Source organism: Oncorhynchus mykiss, chromosome 25 (genome assembly GCF_057628025.1).
Source record: "Oncorhynchus mykiss isolate SJ-2025 chromosome 25, ASM5762802v1, whole genome shotgun sequence".
NCBI lineage: Eukaryota > Metazoa > Chordata > Actinopteri > Salmoniformes > Salmonidae > Oncorhynchus > Oncorhynchus mykiss.
In genome coordinates this window covers 57,446,716-57,469,921 of record NC_143046.1, presented here as the reverse complement: position 1 = coordinate 57,469,921, position 23,206 = coordinate 57,446,716, and the positions used below count along the sequence as shown (strand labels likewise).

At 42.6% G+C, this 23,206-nt stretch overlaps 1 protein-coding gene across 1 annotated transcript; it reads left to right on the top strand.

Annotated features, from left to right (window-relative positions):
• Positions 1 to 4: 4 nt before the first annotated feature.
• LOC118944219 (uncharacterized) lies at positions 5 to 21,364 on the top strand. Its single transcript, XM_090220623.1, is given in 4 exon segments — positions 5 to 5,366; positions 8,821 to 8,826; positions 17,894 to 19,561; positions 20,998 to 21,364. Coding segments are annotated over 4 exon segments (3,123 nt in total). The 5' UTR covers positions 5 to 4,090; the 3' UTR covers positions 21,171 to 21,364.
• The last annotated feature ends 1,842 nt before the right edge of the window (positions 21,365 to 23,206 follow it).

Sequence of the window (23,206 nt, the reverse complement as noted above, 5' to 3'; positions counted from 1 at the left end):
TTGTCATTATTTTATTTTAACTTGTATTATAGTATACCCACATTTCTGTCCACAACTTTTGAATCAGGTAGTAATTCAACAGATACATGTGCTGCCTTTCCAACTGATGTCAAGTTCCAACACAAATATTCATTTGAAAAAGCAATAGACTTTCACATTGTAGGTCTGTTGTTTAAACAATGTAATCATAATATATGACATTTAGCAGATGCTTTCATTCAAAGCGACTTACAGTCATTTGCACATACATTTTACGTATGGGTTTCCCCGGGAATCGAACCCACAACCCTGGTGGTGGGATCGGCATGCTCTACACAGGATCATCATTTATAATGTAATATGTGTTCATAACAGGGAGTGACATTGATAATAAGTCTATAGCAGTGTAATAAGTGTTTATAACAATGTACAGCACATCTACCAACACACCGATGCGTTTCAAGAGCCTACACTATTTTGTTTCAGAATCCTCAGACCCCTGACAGGGAGTAGCATAGGGGATAGTGCCATCTAGTGGAATGGAAATTAAACTATTATTCCAGATATTATTTAATAAAGAATATTGAAAACCTAAATTACTTTTCAGAGATCAGAGAAACTTAACAGAACGCATCTTGAAAGAGAAAATATGCCACAATTTGTGAACGATGGACTTTTAATTTGAAGCTTTTTGCTCGATTTGGAACCGTTAATGTCGCTGATTTCATGAAGCTCTCCTGCGCATCAATTACTTCACGAAATCCCGCAACGTGAAAGCGCCAGAAATAAACATCGCGAGATTGTAAATATGTGTGAGAGTCAGAGATTTGAAAGCAGACGCTTTCATCCAAAACGATTTACAGTAATGCGTACATACATTTTTTCTTTTGGGTGGCCCAGGGAAATTAGACTTTTTCGAGCCTTTCGATGCTATTTTTGTATCTCTTTCTTTGTAATACTGTATGTATTCAATCATTTCGATTTGATCACTTCCCAATGGGCACATAAATCAATTCAATGTTTATTCCACGTTGGTTCAACGTAATTTAATTGAAATTACATGGATATTGTGTCACAGTGAATTGTATAATCTGCAGTCAATTTCATTATGTTTTCATGTGCCATGATTCTGACATTTGACATATGATCCTCAAAGGATTAGGCTAAATAGTTTCAGTGGTGCAGTCGGTGTAATCTCAATTCAATACGATGTGCATTTACTGTACATATAGCCAATATAGCTATTAAACCCATGTTCAATGACTTTAATCTGTGACGCAAGTGGACAATTATGTTTGTGACGTTCCATGGAACCCACGGTGTAGTTTAAAACTCGATTCTGATTGGCTTGCAGGTCATTCTACAGTGTAAATCATAAATGAAAACGTGCTTTTATATCAGTGTGACAGATTCACAATACCGTGTCTCAAACCGTACCGCGCTTTTATCTGCCTAACGGTATCTTCAAGCAAGACTGGTTAGGCCTTTTGGATAGCTTGTCCAAGGTAAGAATATGCGTCAAACTATAGCCTACTTTTAATGTTTTAGTTTCCCGAACTCAAGTTACTCCAGTCAAGTGATTAATCGTAAATTTGTTGTTTTGACTGAGCAGTCCAATGGCCAATGCTGTTTTTGGACTATGGGACCCTCGGCTATATACTATGATGAGCCAATAACACGCATAGTTTATGCATTAGGCATTGCACAAGTCAGTGTCTAGGTCAGAATATAAAGTAGCTATTTCCGTTAACTCAAATTACTCAAGTCAAGTGATTAATCGTAAGAGTTAGTTGTTTTGACTGTCAAAAAAATTACTTTGATGGAATATTCCAAAGTACAATGGCAATTATGCATCACAAATTCACATTATTACTTGTATTTCAATGATTCATCCAGGCCCAAGACATAAAGTCGCCTGAAAGCTGTGTAGCAATAATTCCAGCTTCTGACCAAGAATCATGGATACCTTTCATGTGAGTACTCACACACCAGATTTTTTTTACATACCTCAGAATGAAGATACCTCAATATCTGGAAGCACTGTCTCATGTACAACTGTTAATGCTATCTCTGAAATGTCTAACAAAATGTTGACTTGATCGTTTCATCAAGACCTTCTCATCACAAGTTGGAACTAGTGGTCAACATTGGGACAATGCCGCCCAAAATAACAGGGACCAACATTTTCATGGAGGTAAGCACTACACTTCTGATGGGTTTAAAGATTGTATTACATTATCTAAAAGTGAGAAAGTAAACCCCAGCTGTTTTTATTATTTTCACAGGGAAGAACAATCCCCATTATGCCATGAATGTTTCATTGCTGAACAACCATAGATATTTTTCCTCTAATTTGGCTCCCGTTCCTCCCAACAGTGAGCAAGACCTGCCAGCAGAGCTCACTGGAACAGGGAGACATGTCACCCTTTTGGCACCTGACAAAGTACACTTTTTTTCTTCTAAATAACACTATAGTAACGTCTTCTGCACAAAGTTACATTCCTAATAAGATTGGTGTTAAGTGAGAAAGAATCCTAAAGATGGTCCAATGGGCATGGTCTGAAGCCTCTCGTCATCTCAGTATGTTGAACCACTTGATTTCTTGCAGGCTTGAGATTCAGATCCTGCTGAACGATGTTAAGCAATCGATTAACCACATGCAGGGGACGCTGAACACCATGCAGGGGCAGTGTATTGAGTTGCAGACTGCCATATCTAAGGTAGTGTCAGATGAGTCTCAGATACAGAAGAATAAGTCTATGATGGTATGGTGATAATGATTGAGATGGTGATTATAATAATGATGACTAGCGGTACCCCACCCTACGGGCGGTAAATCATTGGATCTGATTAATTCAATTCAATGCAATTCAATCTTTGAGGACTGCAACCATAGAAATACAATTTATTTACACTAATAATAAGCTATTGTCAACTTCCCGTCTATGCTTATCTTGCTCATTGCTCACTGTTACCCTATGTGTGCAACTATTATTGATTTCTCACACAAAAATAATTTGGTTGCAAATGTACCTGGGGCCACGTAAATAATTGTTAGGCTACTCATTTTGAATGAGTGGCAACTTGTGTGACCATAAAAGTCTGTGTGCGACTGGGGACAGTAAAATCATTTGGTTACTGACCTGCCCTACATCATAGAAGGCCCTTCAAGTCGGAACTAGAAAATTCTGACATTTCTGACTCTCTGACTCGCTAACTCGTTATGTAATGAGGATTTCAGGTTTCCCACTTGTGAAGTATCAGAATCAACCAGTAGGAAATCCTACGCTAATAACTTACATTAATTTTAACTCTGAGGTTCCAAGTTTCCGAAAGCATGTGAATGCGTCAATAATTGCCATGGTAATTTTGAATGTTCAGTCAGTGAGCATTATGGGTAATTGTCCTACATACTTACATCAAATGCTTTATGATAGCATCATCTCCTGTAGTAACAGTACCTTTCCAAACACAATTACAATTAAAATTAACAAAGATACAAAATATTGCTAAAGTGAAGAAAATCAGCTCAAAATTGTAGGAGGAAATGCCCCTGCAGCAGGGAGACTTACGGTATTATAATATATTGTAGATAACATTAATATAATTTGTGTATTTACAGTATCAGTACACATGCAAATGGAAGTATATGCTAGGGATTGATCTACACTGAGTGAACAAAACATTAACAACACCTTCCTATTGAGTTTCCCCCCTTTGGTGGTGGACCATTGTTGATACTCAGGGAAAACTGTTGAGCTGAAAAACCCAACAGCATTGCAGTTCTTGACCCAAACCGGTGCACCTGGCACATACTACCATACTCTGTTCAAAGGGACTTAAATCTTTGGTCTTGCCCATTCACCCTCTGAATGATGACACACATACACAATCCATGTCTCAATTGTCTAAAAATCATTCTTTAACCTGCCCCCCCCCCCCCCCCTTCATCTACACTGAGAAGAAGATTTAACAATTCACATCAATAAGGGATTATAGCTTTCACCTGATTTGTCTATGTCACTGAAAGAGAAGGTGTTCTTAATGTTTAATACACTCAGTGTAATGATGTTATAGATTCCAAGTGGTTGATTTTTTAGGGAATTAATTTATGCTCTATTTATACCTGCAGATCACCACAGCAGCCGAATTTGCTGTGCAGAGGGAGGAGATCCTCCGAGCATCAGGCCTCATCCCGTCACAGAGGGAGGAAATGCTCCGAGCATCAGGCCTCATCCTGTCACAGAGGGAGGGTATCCTCCAAACAGCCAGTGTCCCTGCACAGAGGAAGGGGATTCTCCCAGCAGCTAACATCACTGTGCAGAGGGAGGAGATCTTCCGAGCATCAGGCCTCATCCCTGAAGAGAGGGAGGACATCCGCCTCACAGCCAGTGTCCCTGCACAGAGGGAGGGGATTCTTCCAGCAGCTACTGCAGCTACTGTCACTGTGCGAAAGGAGAAGATCCTCCGAGCATCAGGCCTCATTTCTGCACAAAAGGAGTTGATCCACCTGATGGCCAGTGTCACTGCGCAGAGGAAGGGAATCGTCCCAATGGTCAGCGTCCCTGCGCACAAGGAGGGGATCGTCCAAAAGGCTAGTGTCCCTGCTGAGAGGTTGGAGATCCTCCGAGCATCAGGCCTCATCCCGCCACAGAGGGAGGGGAATGTCCGAACAGCCAGTGTCCCAGCACAGAGGGGTGGGATTCTCTCAGCAGCCAGCATCACTGAACAGAGGGAGGGAATTCTTCCAGCAGCTTCTATCACTGTGCCGAAGAAGAAGATCCTCAGAGCATCAGGCCTCATACCTGCACAAAAGGAGTTGATCCACCTGATGGCCAGTGTCACTGCGCAGAGGAAGGGAATCGTTCCAATGGTCAGCGTCCCTGCGCACAGGGAGGGGATCGTCCCAAAGGCCAGTGTCCCTGCTGAGAGGGAGGAGATCCTCCGAGCATCAGGCCTCATCCCGCCACAGAGGGAGGGGAATGTCCGAACAGCCAGTGTCCCAGCACAGAGGGATGGGATTCTCTCAGCAGCCAGCATCACTGAACAGAGGGAGGAGATCCTCCGAGCATCAGGCCTCATCCCATCACAGAGGGAGGGTATCCTCCAAACAGCCAGTGTCCCTGCACAGAGGGAGGAGATCCTCCGAGCATCAGGCCTCATCCCATCACAGAGGGAGGGTATTATCCAAACAGCCAGTGTCCCTGCACAGAGGGAGGGGATCTTCCGAGCATCAGGCCTCATCCCGCCACCAAGGGAGGGTATCCTCCAAACAGCCAGTGTCCCTGCACAGAGGGAGGGGATCTTCCGAGCATCAGGCCTCATCCCTGAAGAGAGGGAGGAGATCCTCCTCACAGCCAGTGTCCCTGTGAAGAATGAAAACATTCATCCACAACCACCTTCCATCATCCCCATGTTGGCACCACTGTGGAAATGGGATGGTGGAGCGTGTACTCCACCTGTGGATTTCTATTCCAAGAGAAGAGGTCACTTAACCTTACCTAATTAGTAAAGAAATTACTATTGTGAGAATAAGTTGTGATAGATCAAATGTATGGCTCATGTGAGTGTATAACTGTAATACTTTCATGCATTTTCTACATAAAAATGTTTAGCTCCATTGTACTTTTACATTTGAGTCATTTAGCAGACACTGTTATCCAGAGCGACGTACAGTAGTGAGTCTATACATTTTCATACTCCAGTGAATCTCTCCAGGATTTCACATGGATTTTTTTCATATTTGCGGATAAATATGCTAGATTTTGCAGCGACAATTATGACATTTTGCATTGCAATATGCAATTGTTTTGTCCAATTTGTTGCAAAAATGCACTGACAAGGGAAAAAACTGTGTTGATGTGTCGCTTGATTGAACCATATTATGCAGTAAATGTGCGGTGATTGGTTGAAATTGCGAGCCCTCTTTTTGTACTGTGGTAATTGTCAGTTCTATGTGATAATATTGTGATGTGACTATTTTATGCAGAAATAGTTTGGTGATTGGTCACATTTGTAAGCCCTCACATAATATGCAGGGAATTGTTCATTTTGCAACCAAAACAATGCGGTGGCAGAGTCCTGGAGTAACCTCCCAGTAATCCCTGTGACTGCATGTAGGTTAAGATTGGGTTGTAAACAGAGTATCAGAGCAAGACGTTCCTACCTGTCAGCTAGTAATTGTTCTGTATGGTGACATGAGCAGAGTGGCCTGACTTCTCCCACTTATTACAGATGTCCGACTTAGATATGTTGAGCATCCTGCTATGATGTCCATCACCAAGCCGGAACACTCCGATGCCAACCCTCAGTTCCAGACTGGCACCCGGCCGGTGGCTGAGCCCGAGACCCCTGCTGTTCACAATAACAGTGGAGGCTGGCTCAGCTGGGTCTTTGGGAGTGGAAGAGCTAACAAGAAGGAGGTTCATCTACCTGAGGACAAAGACAGATCTGTAAGGAACTGGTTATTAACACTATATTCTATGTAGAGACAATTGAGTGGATTTAAAAAATAAAACTAAATTGTGGCTTGCTTCACATTGCTAATCTCTTCTTCCTCAGATTGTCTGGGATCCAACTCTGCACAGATGGGTTAACAAAACTGAGCCCAAGGCTGAAGTACACACTTAAATTAAATTCAATTAAAAACAGTGAACAACCATTGTATTTCAACTGTGCTAATATTACCAACAATTTGGAAAATGTGTTGATGTGTTTTACAGAACAAGTGTGTACCACCACCTCCACCGATGGGGACACATGGATATCAGGGGAACACTGGCAGTGTCCCCAAAGGAGTGAATCCCTACTCTATGAAAGCAGGTGAATATTGCTTTAGAAGACATGTGGTCTAACCAAGACTGTGTCAGCGAATCATAGATGTCCCTGGTGGTCTCCTCGCTAACACCTTTCCCACTGCCAGCAGGTCTATGGGGCAGCAGATACCCCACAATGCATTGCAATGATGGGACCAACTCAAAGCCTCCAAGCCATGGGGCTGGACTGCTTCCTAGACAGCTCTCTGGCTTGCTCCCTCCTTCACACTTTGACCTCATGGCACCAATGGTTGTGCCACCTGACACTTTACACTACTGAGGTATGACTCTGGAAAATCCTTCCAAATTGTATCCATTCATCATTAACTGTGATTTGTCTTTAACATAGCAAATGGCTGAAGTAGCAAGGATGTTAACTATTTTTCATTTTTGTCCAACAGGCCATTTTCCCAAATTGGATTTGCCATACATAGATTTTTTCAGCATTAAAAATGTATTAAAATATGATCTTTTAATTAAATATCTCCTTTGTGTCCTCATGTTCACATGAATTTGATGTGTTCTATCATCATTTACAATTCTTATTGCTTCTGCATTTACGTTACTTACTGTACAGACAAATAAATATTATATGCATATATTTTATTTTAGACATTACAAAAAAAAAATTTCATGCTTTCTGGATTTCTTACATTTACTTACTGTACAGGAAAGTATATTTTATACACATATTTAAACAAAACAAAAACATTTTATTTATGTATTCCGTAGACGGCGGAAAATAAGAAAATAAGAATTTGTTCTTAATTAACTGACTTACCTTGTTAAATAAAGGTTAAAAAAAGACACACCGGGGGAGCGGAGCTAGCATGTTGTAGTGAACGGCTGTGCGTGAGAGGCTCCTGCAACTTTTTTGCGAAATAATCTAATTTAACCTACTTTATGGCACTTTTTACAACAAACGTTTCTTTCTAATACAAGATTGTAACTTTCTATATGAAAATGCCGAGTAATAAGCGACCAAAGGACAATAAATCCACAGCGGAGGCCTACTCCCCACTAAACAACGAGACAGACATGGCGGGAGGCACATGCAACAACGTGACACTTACAGAACTTACCCGGGCTTTGGGGGAGCTACGTGTTGCTATAGCTGAGGATCTTAAGGCCACTATTGCTGAACTGGACACCAAAATCGAGAGCATCATTCGAACGGCCGCTTCGCATGGCCAGAGTATTGTGGACCTTGAGAAAGCTTCTGAATTCAACGCTGGTAGGATCGACGAGTTAGATAAGCTATGCACGTCATTGCAGGATACTGTGCAGAGGCTTTCTGTGAAAGTGGTGGACCTGGAGGGCCGATCCAGACGTAATAACCTTCGCGTTGTTGGTCTGGCAGAGGGGGTAGAGGCGGGCTCTCGCCCCACCGACTTCTTTGCCAAGCTATTGAAGGATGCAATGGGATCGGATGTTTTGGATTCGGATCCCCAGCTGGACCGCGCACATCGCTCCCTTGTCCCAGTGCCTGGACCGGGCAAACGTCCTCGCCCAGTAATCATCTGTTGTCACAGTTTCAAGACCAAGGATCTTATCCTGCGTGAAGCTCGAATGAGGGGCAACCTGTCACATAAAGGGCATCCATTCCGTGTCTATGAGGATTATGCGCCCGATGTGGCAAAGTATCGCGCCGACTACAGAGATGTCATGACCAAACTCTACAAACTCCATCTTCGCCCAGCCTTACTCTTCCCTGCAAGACTAAGAATTACCCCGCCTTCCGGTGAGAAGATTTGGCTCTCCTCGGTTTTGGACGCAGAGAAGTTTATCCGGGGATATACACCAATCCCCCGTACAGGTTAGAGTGCCTTGTTATTGCGTGTTAGGGTCTGCTCATGGACTCGAATCCATACTATACCATATTGGGTGAAAACGTATTAAACGGGCTCAACAAGGGCTACCGAACATGTAAGACGCTGAGCAGACCAATGGATGGCGGTCAGAGCTCTCAATGAACGTTACATTCACTTTCATCCCGGCTGTGCTCAGAGCGATGCATATTTTTTACTTCCAGGTTTGATCACTGACACCTTCGGACGGATATACTTATATTCTCCCACTTTTGTTTTGTTTCGTTATTTATTTTACAATCCTTACATTATTCTTACTACCATACCATTTATTTATTGCTTGCAGGGGACTGGGGGGTGATGGTTGGGAGGGGGCAGACACCTGGTTAGCAGGTTGATGTTTTGTGCCGTTCTGCCTTTCTCTGGCCGTGGGCCTCTCTCTCCCGACTAGAGTCCCACCAGCCCTCTGTAGTGCTTATGTCTGTGTAGGTGTGCGTACATATAATTACTATTTGTACTTTATTACTATTTTCTCTTAGCATTTTAGTATTATGTATGTGTATATTTTAAATCAGTGTAGATTGTTATTCTGGGGTATGAATGTTTGTATGTGTATATGTACATATGGATGTATATACATATTCTTTAAATATATATTTTTATATATGATTTTTTTGTGTGGGTATGTATACATACATGTATATGTATGTGTGTGTGTGTGTGTGTGTGTGTGTATGTATATATATGTATATATACGTATGTGTATCTATATGTATGTATGTATGTGTGTGTATGTATGTGTGTATGTATATGTATGTGTTTATGTATGTGTGTATATGTATGTATGTATGTATGTATGTATGTATATGTATATATATATATGTATGTGTGTGTGTGTATGTATGTGTGTATATATATAATGTATTTTTATTTAAACATGTTTTGTTTATGGGGGGAACGTTTAATTTAACAAATCCTTGTTCCGATCTCCTGACCCACAGTATGTAAAGGTAGGGCTGACTATGTCGGTTGCGGATGGTTTATGTTTTGACCGGCAGTGCTTAGCAATATAATCTTGAGGCTATATCTTGCTTATCTCTGGGATTGACCCAGGATGACGCTTAAATGCGCAATTTGTTTAAGTTGCAACTTATTCTGTTTAGGTTTATTAGATGTTAACTGAACACTTAACTCGCGGGAGCCTCCTCAGTTCATATGTTAGTAGAAGTTCTAGGATAGTGAGAGGTGAACGTATAGTTGGGATTTTATTTTTGTTTTACCTCTTGTTCGAGGTCGCGCCGTGCTTTTTTGGCATCGGCCAGACAATGTGTTTATTATTTTTATTTATCCTTTTTTTTTTCTCCTGTTTGTACATGCCTGTTAAATGTGGGTCGATGGATTGGGGGGGGGGGGGGTAAGTATTGGGGAAATTAGGGGAACAGGGTGGGAAGTAAAGGTGCTTGCAGGGGGGGAGGGGTGGGTTGGATACTGCTCGGGTGTAGGTGCTACATATGCTGATCGTGATGGTTTGGTGCGCTTTCTTACCTTTTTATCAAGTTACATGGTATGCAGGCCACCATAGGAACTACAAACGAGAGGAGGGCGGGGCTTACATTCACTTCCTGGAATGTCAAGGGTTTAAACGAACCAATTAAGAGGGGCAAGGTCCTAGCCCACTTGAAAGCACTCTCGTCTGATATTATATTTTTGCAAGAAACCCATCTGAAGAATAACTCTCATAGCAGACTTAAGTGTAGGTGGGTGGGGCAAGTGCATCACTCTAACTTCTCTGCCAAAACGAGAGGCACAGCGATTCTGGTACGGAAAGGAATTCCCTTTCTACATAAAACCACTATTGCGGATAAAGAGGGTCGGTATGTGATCGCAATAGGAGAAATCCACTCTACCTCAGTAACTCTACTAAATATCTATGGGCCAAACATTGACAACCCCTCTTTTTTCAAAAGAGTATTTGCCCTGATTCCAGATATCTCCCATACTAACCTGGTCATTGGAGGGGACCTTAACTGTGTGCTAGACCAATATTTGGATAGATCCTCTACCCGGCGAACCCCTACCTCCTATTCAAGCAAATTCTTGAATACCTACATAAAAAATTCAAACGTATTTGATATATGGAGGATCAATAACCCTACGGGTAGGGAATACTCCTTTTACTCTCATGTTCACAAGGTTTACACTCGAATTGACTACTTTTTGTTGGATGCTAGACTACTCCCCTATACCTGTAATGTGAGGTATCATGATATTATAATCTCGGACCACAGTCCACTCACCTTCTCCCTGAGATTGGGTGACATTGTACCAAACGAGAGGGTCTGGAGGTTGAATCCTCAGCTCCTCACAGAACCAACATTCTGTGAATATCTTAAAGACCAAATTACATATTTCTTTGATACCAATGACAACACAGAGACCTCCCCAGCATTATTGTGGGAAACACTGAAGGCTAATCTGAGAGGCTGTATCATCTCCTTTCAGGCTGCCAGGAGTAGGCAAAACAGAGGAAAACTGGAAGAACTGGAGGGACAAATTCACTTACTGGATAGGGAGAATGCTAGCCACCCATCTATGGAGAAACATAAAAAAATTACCTCTTTAAAATTTGAATATAATCAGATTCTCTCAGCTAAAATTGCTAAATCTTTTCTCTATGCCAAGCAAAAATATTTTGAGTTTGGTGACAAACCACACAAATCTAAAGCGGATCCTAACCCCTTAATTATGCAAACATTTTTGGAGGACTGTAATCTCCCTACCCTGAACCAGGACGATTCTAACTTCCTGAATAAGGAAATATCTCTTGATGAAATTCGAGAAACAATTAAATCTCTAAAGAGTGGCAAGACCCCGGGCCCAGATGGATACCCTGGTGAATTCTATAAAACATTCAGCAACATGCTCTCTCCCTATCTGCACAAAATGTTGGTTCAGGCCTTCTACTTTGGACGAAGCGTTCATTACAGTTATACATAAGAAGGGTAAAGATCCAGAAGAGGTAGGGTCATACAGACCAATATCTCTCCTTAATACAGACCAAAAGATTTTAGCAAAAACTCTGGCTAACTGGCTTAGCACTTTAATTGGCAAATTGGTCCATTCGGATCAGACCGGCTTTATCCCTAACAGAAACTCATTCTTCAATCTCAGGCGCCTCTTCAATATTATGTATTCTCAGAGGTTACCCAACGTGGACCTTGCCGTCATATCTCTTGACGCCGAAAAGGCCTTTGACCAAGTTGAGTGGCCCTATCTATTCAAGGTCCTACAGAAATTTAATATTGGAGATAGGTTCATAATTTGGATCCAGCTTTTATATAGGAACCCCTGTGCCAGAATACTCACTAACCAATCATTGTCGCCCCGATTTAACCTCAACAGGGGGACAAGGTAGGGTTGTGCACTGTCGCCTATGCTCTTCGCCCTAATTATCGAACCGCTCGCTCAGACGATTAGATCTCATGCAGCAATACACGGCTATAATACTAAAGATACTCTAAATAAGATCTCCCTATACGCAGATGACATCCTCCTCTATGTAACAGAACCCCAGGCTAGTATCCCAGCTATTCTTGATGTGATCAATTTGTTTGGTACCTTCTCGGGATACAGAATAAATTGGAACAAGAGTGAATTAATGCCCATACGGTCGCAAAATGCCTCCTGGCTAGAACATCTCCCATTTAAGTTATCTTCAGAAAAATGTACCTACCTAGGAATTGTAGTTACCAAACAATACTCCTTACTATTTAAAGATAATTTCCCCTCTCTGATACAAAAACTCAAAGCAAACATACTATTTTGGAGAACTCTCCCAATTTCTCTCCTCGGAAGAATTAATGCCATTAAAATGGTCTTCCTCCCACAACTGCTCTACCTATATCAGAACATCCCAGTATTCATACCTAAATCCTTTCATAAACAACTGGACTCAATTATCAATCCTTTCATCTGGGATTATAAAACACACAGGATAGGTAAAAAACACCTCTGCAAATCCAAGATGGAAGGAGGATTGTCTCTCCCAAATTTTATATTTTATTACTGGGCCGCTAACCTCCGCATTGTTACGTTTCTGCTGGAAGACGTACTTCCGGCATCCAGCTGGCTTAGTATGGAGCGTGAGGAGTGTCACCCCTTCTCTATTGGCGCTGTGATTTTGTCGCCTGTCAATCTGGAGATGTCACTTTATTGTAACAATCCTATTATACATAGCACAGTCCGAATCTGGAAGCAAATGAAAGTCCACTTTGAGCTTAGACCAATGTCATTCATGCTCCCTGTCGCCAGGAATCCCTCCTTTGCCCCTTCTAACCTTGATAACACCTTTGAGCGATGGGGAGAGTTGGGGATAAGTACCATAGGGGATTTATACATAGAAGGGACCTTTGCTTCCTTTGAGTTGCTGAGGGAAACTTATAACCTTCCCAGAAGTAATTTTTTCAGATACCTACAAATTAGAGACTACGTTAGGAAACACCTCCCAACATTTGGGAATGCCAAACCTTCCATGTTTGACGGATGCATAAAAATATGCCCCACCTTCGATAAACTGATATCGCGTCTATATGATGCTTTTCAATCTGTTAGCACACCTTCCACTGATGCCATCAAGGCAAAATGGGAGGAAGAACTAGGGACTGACATCTCGGTGGCAGACTGGGAAGAGAGCTTGGAGTATATCCACACATGCTCCATTAATTCCAGACATCGTCTCATACAATTCAAGGTTTTACACAGATTACACTATTCCAAAATTAAACTGCATAGGATATTTCCTGACACATCCCATACATGTGATAAATGTCAGGCTACGCAGGGTACACTACTCCACTGCTTTGCCCTATGCTCTAGCTTGCATGGTTATTGGAGTGGAATTTTTGGGATCCTCTCTGAAGTTTTGGAGACTTCAATAGATCCAGACCCGCTTCTGATAATCCTGGGAGTATCTGAGTCCCTAAACGGATTAACCAACCCCCAAAGTTGGGAGGGGGGGGGGGGGGGGGGGGGGGGGTTTGGGGGAATAAGGGGGGGGGGATAGGGGGGACATCTTCCCTCTTTCTTTCTACGTGTCCTTGTTTTGTATGTCGTGTTTTGTATTATTTGTTCTGCACCCAGAACTCTGGGTCTTGTTGTTCCTGTATGCTCTTTTATGTTTAGATAAGAATTGTATACACCATTCTTGTGTGTGTTTAATAAAAAATATTTGAAACAAACGAAATATATTTAGATGCATTTTCAATTCCTAAATGTCAATATTTTATTTTCTGTGCCACGTGTTTATGCCCATTTATGTACATCCTGTATACACCTCACACACATGGTCAGGGGCTTAAAAAATAAGAAAACAGTAACATGTCAGATAGAGTTTACATTTTTGAGTTTGCATCCCAATATGACACTTTAAATATTTCACAGAATACTGAAATGTAACAAAACACCTATTGTGTTTATTGAGATGTACACTGAGATGCTGTTGGTCAATATTTCCCTCCAGTGATTCCCCAACATCTTGTCAACATGGGACCCAAAAATGGAGCAGATATCTTATACCAACCTATCTCAATAGACATGTATCCATAACAAGGCCTAGGAGGCCCCTATACTGTCCAAAAATCTCTCCAAAATGTCACATATTTTAAAGCATCTTTATTTTCATGCATATAACTTGGCAAAAAAAAATTGGGGGGACCAAATTCACATTATTTTGTGTAGACAATCATTTTTTATGATTTCATGACTGTTTGATAGTAGGTCCCTGAATGGTCAAAAACCTCTTCAAATTGAAGTATGTTTGTAGCACAAAATATCTTACAGGAAGGCCCTCTCACTCTCTCATCATGTCACAAGCAGACAGGCTCCCAGAGGCAGGGCCATAAAAGGCCCCATCTCACTCAGCTGCCGCTGCCCTCTCCAACAGCCATCAGCACAGAACAGCATGAATCAAATCAAAGTTTATTTGTCACATGCACCGAATACCGCAGTGAAATGCTTACTTACAGGCTCTAACCAATAGTGCAAAAAAAAGGTATTAGGTGAACAATAGGTAGGTTAAGAAATAAAAACAACAGTAAGAAGACAGTGAAAAATACAGTAGCGAGGCTATAAAACTAGCGAGGCTACATACAGACACCGGTTAGTCAGGCTGATTGAGGTAGAATGTACATGTAAATATGGTTAAAGTGACTATGCATATATGATGAACAGAGAGTAGCAGCAGTGTAAAGAGGGGTTGGCAGGTGGTGGGATTTCTAATCCCTTGATATTATTGTAGGATCGGATTTTAATAGCTAACTTTTCGATGGCCATAATAAATAGATATGCCGATAGTGGACAACCTTCTTTTATGAGAAGTAGCCATTATTTACTATTGTCACATGTGCTCCCTCTCCGGCCTCTAGGTCACCAGGCTGTTCGTTATGGCGCACACCTGTCACCAGCCTTACACGCATTATGACACTCACCTGGACTCCATCACCTCCTTGATTACCTGCCCTTTATATCTCCCTCCCTTTGGTTTCTACCCCCATTAGTCATTGTTGCTGTTTCATGTCAGTGCGCTGTTTGTGTTCCTTGTTTTGTTCATTTATTTATTAATTAAATGTATTCATTCCCTGAACTTGCTTCCCGACTCTCAGCGTACATCCGTACAACTATTTTTCACCTAGGGTTACTATACATGATTTTAACCCATTTTATAAGAGATTGTCCAAAATTGAAATGTTCCAGGCATTAATATATAAACTCCAGTCGTACTTTATGAAAAGCCTTTTAAAAGTCAGCTATGAATAGCAGGCCTGGTTTCCCTGATTTTTCATAGTGTTCTATTGGTTGCAGTACTTGCTTTATATGATCTCCAATATATTGTCCATGTAAAAAACCTGTCTGATTAGAATGAATAATGTCCGACAACACCTTTTTAATTCTATGCGCTATACATTTTGCTAGCATTTTTGCATCACAACACTGAAGTGTAAGGGGCCTCCAATTTTTTTATGGACTGGATCTTTATATTTACCACTTTGAATCGTGTTTCAGTAATAATGAAGGAGTGGTTAAAACATGATAATAACGGTCCTCTGAGGATATCAAAAAAGGTTTATCAGAGTTATTGACCTCACAAGAAGTCAGATTCAAGTAACTTACGGTAACTTATGGTGCTGAAACTTGAAGCTGCCGCCACGGCACAATCAATCGGAAATGGACAGCTCATGGTGCTGAAAGTAGGCAAATTGGAGTAAACATCATTCATTTTAAACGTCTTCATTTTAATTAGGGATATGTGTTGGAGCCTATTTCTTCCTATTTAAGAAATAAGAGGCAGGCCTACCGGTTTGACTGATGAAATTAGGCTATAGGCTGCTATATCCATAGGTATGTTAGTCAATTCCTCCACCCGCCATGCACTCTTTAAATAGCCCACCTCTGTGTCTGTTAAGACTTGAAGTTAGTGTGTATGAGAGGGTATGCCATAGGCCTACCTTTTCTTAAAGAAAAGGGCAAAAAGTACAGGCCTACCCACTATTAGTTTAATATTTTGAGGAAAATGAAACAGATGTGATTATATACAGTTATCTATAACAACACTTTGGTCCGCGATTCTTAATGCTAGAAACAAGCTGTAAAATAGGAATAACTGGGAAAGACGTGACTCTGATGCATATGGGGATATTGTTGTTTAATTTGCTTTGGATATAATCGAATCTGACACTATCAATTGATTAAGCTATTCACATTCTGTACAATAAAATACATTTAAACCCAGACAGCTTTTAGGGAAACACTTGTGACCTCTCGTTGGGTTAAGCCAAGGAAGAAGATTAGCCAGCAGTTTAAGCTTACATTTTTCTGCGTCAGTAGGCCTACTCGGTCTGGGGTGGAAAGGTAGGCCTAACTTGAAAGTACCATGCTCAGATGTTAATTATTTACAAACAGGGACAGTTTCCTTGCAAATAACACACACTGTTTTGGCATTGTATCTCTCTGTCTATACTGTCATTTCAGTCATTTGTGATTTATTTAAAACGTTTCTACTAATACTGTATGGTAACTATTGAAGTCCACTCTTGTACAGCACATTAAAGGTGTATCTCTTTCTCTACAATTTAGGAGATTTTAAGATATTTTGTTGTTTGTGATGGTACTCTAGGTGCGAGGGACATCCTGTGCCACCAGTCAGTTGATGGTGGATGACATTCTGACCCCGTGCTCGCCAGGTGACCCGGCGGCCATAGAATTGACCTGGATGGATGTGCCTAGCGACAAGCTGCTGGAGCCCATTTGGTGACTGACCTGCCCTACATCATAGAAGGCCCTTCAAGTCGGAACTAGAAAATTCAGACATTTCTGACTCTCTGACTCGCTAACTCGTTATGGAATGAGGATTTCAGGTTTCCCACTTGTGAAGTATCAGAATCAACCAGTAGGAAGCTCTACGCTAATAACTTACATTCATTTTAACTCTTGAGGTTCCAAGTTTCCGAAAGCATGTGAATGCGTCAATAATTGCCATGGTAATTTTGAATGTTCAGTCAGTGAGCATTATGGGTAATTGTCCTACATACTTACATCAAATGCTTTATGATAGCATCATCTCCTGTAGTAACAGTACCTTTCCAAACACAATTACAATTAAAATTAACAAAGATACAAAATATTGCTAAAGTGAAGAAAATCAGCTCAAAATTGTAGGAGGAAATGCCCCTGCAGCAGGGAGACTTACAGTATTATAATATATTGTAGATAACATTATCAGTATCAGTACACATGCAAATGGAAGTATATGCTAGGGATTGATCTACACTGAGTGAACAAAACATTAACAACACCTTCCTATTGAGTTTCCCCCCTTTGGTGGTGGACCATTGTTGATACTCAGGGAAAACTGTTGAGCTGAAAAACCCAACAGCATTGCAGTTCTTGACCCAAACCGGTGCACCTGGCACATACTACCATACTCTGTTCAAAGGGACTTAAATCTTTGGTCTTGCCCATTCACCCTCTGAATGACACACATACACAATCCATGTCTCAATTGTCTAAAAATCATTATTTAACCTGCCCCCCCCCCCCCCTTCATCTACACTGAGAAGAAGATTTAACAATTCACATCAATAAGGGATTATAGCTTTCACCTGCTTTGTCTATGTCACTGAAAGAGAAGGTGTTCTTAATGTTTAATACACTCAGTGTAATGATGTTATAGATTCCAAGTGGTTGATTTTTTAGGGAATTAATTTATGCTCTATTTATACCTGCAGATCACCACAGCAGCCGAATTTGCTGTGCAGAGGGAGGAGATCCTCCGAGCATCAGGCCTCATCCCGTCACAGAGGGAGGAAATGCTCCGAGCATCAGGCCTCATCCTGTCACAGAGGGAGGGTATCCTCCAAACAGCCAGTGTCCCTTCACAGAGGAAGGGGATTCTCCCAGCAGCTAACATCACTGTGCAGAGGGAGGAGATCTTCCGAGCATCAGGCCTCATCCCTGAAGAGAGGGAGGACATCCGCCTCACAGCCAGTGTCCCTGCACAGAGGGAGGGGATTCTTCCAGCAGCTACTGCAGCTACTGTCACTGTGCGAAAGGAGAAGATCCTCCGAGCATCAGGCCTCATTTCTGCACAAAAGGAGTTGATCCACCTGATGGCCAGTGTCACTGCGCAGAGGAAGGGAATCGTCCCAATGGTCAGCGTCCCTGCGCACAAGGAGGGGATCGTCCAAAAGGCTAGTGTCCCTGCTGAGAGGTTGGAGATCCTCCGAGCATCAGGCCTCATCCCGCCACAGAGGGAGGGGAATGTCCGAACAGCCAGTGTCCCAGCACAGAGGGGTGGGATTCTCTCAGCAGCCAGCATCACTGAACAGAGGGAGGGAATTCTTCCAGCAGCTTCTATCACTGTGCCGAAGAAGAAGATCCTCAGAGCATCAGGCCTCATACCTGCACAAAAGGAGTTGATCCACCTGATGGCCAGTGTCACTGCGCAGAGGAAGGGAATCGTTCCAATGGTCAGCGTCCCTGCGCACAGGGAGGGGATCGTCCCAAAGGCCAGTGTCCCTGCTGAGAGGGAGGAGATCCTCCGAGCATCAGGCCTCATCCCGCCACAGAGGGAGGGGAATGTCCGAACAGCCAGTGTCCCAGCACAGAGGGATGGGATTCTCTCAGCAGCCAGCATCACTGAACAGAGGGAGGAGATCCTCCGAGCATCAGGCCTCATCCCATCACAGAGGGAGGGTATCCTCCAAACAGCCAGTGTCCCTGCACAGAGGGAGGGGATCTTCCGAGCATCAGGCCTCATCCCATCACAGAGGGAGGGTATTCTCCAAACAGCCAGTGTCCCTGCACAGAGGGAGGAGATCCTCTGAGCATCAGGCCTCATCCCGCCACAGAGGGAGGGTATCCTCCAAACAGCCAGTGTCCCTGCAAAGAGGGAGGAGATCCTCCGAGCATCAGGCCTCATCCCATCACAGAGGAAGGGTATTCTCCAAACAGCCAGTGTCCCTGCACAGAGGGAGGGGATCTTCCGAGCATCAGGCCTCATCCCGCCACTGAGGGAGGAGATCCTCCAAACAGCCAGTGTCCCTGCACAGAGGGAGGAGATCCTCCGAGCATCAGGCCTCATCCCATCACAGAGGGAGGGTATTCTCCAAACAGCCAGTGTCCCTGCACAGAGGGAGGAGATCCTCCGAGCATCAGGCCTCATCCCATCACAGAGGGAGGGTATCCTCCAAACAGCCAGTGTCCCTGCACAGAGGGAGGGGATCTTCCGAGCATCAGGCCTCATCCCTGAAGAGAGGGAGGAGATCCTCCTCACAGCCAGTGTCCCTGTGAAGAATGAAAACATTCATCCACAACCACCTTCCATCATCCCCATGTTGGCACCACTGTGGAAATGGGATGGTGGAGCGTGTACTCCACCTGTGGATTTCTATTCCAAGAGAAGAGGTCACTTAACCTTACCTAATTAGTAAAGAAATTACTATTGTGAGAATAAGTTGTGATAGATCAAATGTATGGCTCATGTGAGTGTATAACTGTAATACTTTCATGCATTTTCTACATAAAAATGTTTAGCTCCATTGTACTTTTACATTTGAGTCATTTAGCAGACACTGTTATCCAGAGCGACGTACAGTAGTGAGTCTATACATTTTCATACTCCAGTGAATCTCTCCAGGATTTCACATGGATTTTTTTCATATTTGCGGATAAATATGCTAGATTTTGCAGCGACAATTATGACATTTTGCATTGCAATATGCAATTGTTTTGTCCAATTTGTTGCAAAAATGCACTGACAAGGGAAAAAACTGTGTTGATGTGTCGCTTGATTGAACCATATTATGCAGTAAATGTGCGGTGATTGGTTGAAATTGCGAGCCCTCTTTTTGTACTGTGGTAATTGTCAGTTCTATGCGATAATATTGTGATGTGACTATTTTATGCAGAAATAGTTTGGTGATTGGTCACATTTGTAAGCCCTCACATAATATGCAGGGAATTGTTAATTTTGCAACCAAAACAATGCGGTGGCAGAGTCCTGGAGTAACCTCCCAGTAATCCCTGTGACTGCATGTAGGTTAAGATTGGGTTGTAAACAGAGTATCAGAGCAAGACGTTCCTACCTGTCAGCTAGTAATTGTTCTGTATGGTGACATGAGCAGAGTGGCCTGACTTCTCCCACTTATTACAGATGTCCGACTTAGATATGTTGAGCATCCTGCTATGATGTCCATCACCAAGCCGGAACACTCCGATGCCAACCCTCAGTTCCAGACTGGCACCCGGCCGGTGGCTGAGCCCGAGACCCCTGCTGTTCACAATAACAGTGGAGGCTGGCTCAGCTGGGTCTTTGGGAGTGGAAGAGCTAACAAGAAGGAGGTTCATCTACCTGAGGACAAAGACAGATCTGTAAGGAACTGGTTATTAACACTATATTCTATGTAGAGACAATTGAGTGGATTTAAAAAATAAAAATAAATTGTGGCTTGCTTCACATTGCTAATCTCTTCTTCCTCAGATTGTCTGGGATCCAACTCTGCACAGATGGGTTAACAAAACTGAGCCCAAGGCTGAAGTACACACTTAAATTAAATTCAATTAAAAACAGTGAACAACCATTGTATTTCAACTGTGCTAATATTACCAACAATTTGGAAAATGTGTTGATGTGTTTTACAGAACAAGTGTGTACCACCACCTCCACCGATGGGGACACATGGATATCAGGGGAACACTGGCAGTGTCCCCAAAGGAGTGAATCCCTACTCTATGAAAGCAGGTGAATATTGCTTTAGAATACATGTGGTTTAACCAAGACTGTGTCAGCCAATCATAGATGTCCCTGGTGGTCTCCTCGCTAACACCTTTCCCACTGCCAGCAGGTCTATGGGGCAGCAGATACCCCACAATGCATTACAATGATGGGACCAACTCAAAGCCTCCAAGCCATGGGGCTGGACTGCTTCCTAGACAGCTCTCTGGCTTGCTCCCTCCTTCACACTTTGACCTCATGGCACCAATGGTTGTGCCACCTGACACTCTACACTACTGAGGTATGACTCTGGAAAATCTTTCCAAATTGTATCCATTCATCATTAACTGTGATTTGACTTTAACATAGCAAATGGCTGAAGTAGCAAGGATGTTAACTATTTTTCATTTTTGTCCAACAGGCCATTTTCCCAAATTGAATTTGCCATACATTGATTTTTTTCAGCATTAAAAATGTATTAAAATATGATCTATTAATTAAATATCTCCTTTGTGTCCTCATGTTCACATGAATTTGATGTGTTCTATCATCATTTACAATTCTTATTGCTTCTGCATTTACGTTACTTACTGTACAGACAAATAAATATTATATGCATATATTTTATTTTAGACATTACAAAAACATTTTTTCATGCTTTCTGGATTTCTTACATTTACTTACTGTACAGGAAAGTATATTTTATACACATATTTAAACAAAACAAAAACATTTTATTTATGTATTACATAGATGGCGGCAGGGTAGCCTAGTGGTTAGAGCGTTGGACTAGTAACCTGAAGGTTGCAAGTTCAAACCCCCGAGTTGACAAGGTACAAATCTGTCGTTCTGCTCTCAGTTCTGCACTGTTCCTAGGCCGTCATTGAAAATAAGAATTTGTTCTTAATTAACCTTGCCTTGTTAAAAAAAGACACAACGGGGGGGCGGCGCTAGCATGTTGGAGTGAACGCCTGTGCGTGAGAGGCTCCTGCAACTTTTTTGCGAAATAATCTAATTTATGGCACTTTTTTATGGCACTTTTTACAACAAACGTTTATTTCTAATACAAGGTAACTTTCTATATGAAAATGCCGAGTAATAAGCGACCAAAGGACAATAAATCCACAGCGGAGGCCTACTCCCCACTAAACAACGAGACAGACATGGCGGGAGGCACAACGTGACACTTACAGAACTTACCCGGGCTTTGGGGGAGCTACGTGTTGCTATAGCTGAGGCCTCTATTGCTTTAAGGCCTCTATTGCTGAACTGGACACCAAAATCGAGAGCATCATTCGAACGGTCGCTTCGCATGGCCAGAGTATTGTGGACCTTGAGAAAGCTTCTGAATTCAACGCTGGTAGGATCGACGAGTTAGATAAGCTATGCACGTCATTGCAGGATACTGTGCAGACGCTTTCTGTGAAAGTGGTGGACCTGGAGGGCCGATCCAGACGTAATAACCTTCGCGTTGTTGGTCTGGCAGAGGGGGTAGAGGCGGGCTCTCGCCCCACCGACTTCTTCGCCAAGCTATTGAAGGATGCAATGGGATCGGATGTTTTGGATTCGGATCCCCAGCTGGACCGCGCACATCGCTCCCTTGTCCCAGTGCCTGGACCGGGCAAACGTCCTCGCCCAGTAAAATCATCTGTTGTCACAGTTTCAAGACCAAGGATCTTATCCTGCGTGAAGCTCGAATGAGGGGCAACCTGTCACATAAAGGGCATCCATTCCGTGTCTATGAGGATTATGCGCCCGATGTGGCAAAGCATCGCGCCGACTACAGAGATGTCATGACCAAACTCTACAAACTCCATCTTCGCCCAGCCTTACTCTTCCCTGCAAGACTAAGAATTACCCCGCCTTCCGGTGAGAAGATTTGGCTCTCCTCGGTTTTGGACGCAGAGAAGTTTATCCGGGGATATACACCAATCCCCCGTACAGGTTAGAGTGCCTTGTTATTGCGTGTTAGGGTCTGCTCATGGACTCGAATCCATACTATACCATATTGGGTGAAAACGTATTAAACGGGCTCAACAAGGGCTACCGAACATGTAAGACGCTGAGCAGACCAATGGATGGCGGTCAGAGCTCTCAATGAACGTTACGTTACATTCACTTTCATCCCGGCTGTGCTCAGAGCGATGCATATTTTTTACTTCCAGGTTTGATCACTGACACCTTCGGACGGATATACTTATATTCCCCCACTTTTGTTTTGTTTCGTTATTTATTTTACAATCCTTACATTATTCTTACTACCATACCATTTATTTATTGCATGCAGGGGACTGGGGGTGATGGTTGGGAGGGGGCAGACACCTGGTTAGCAGGTT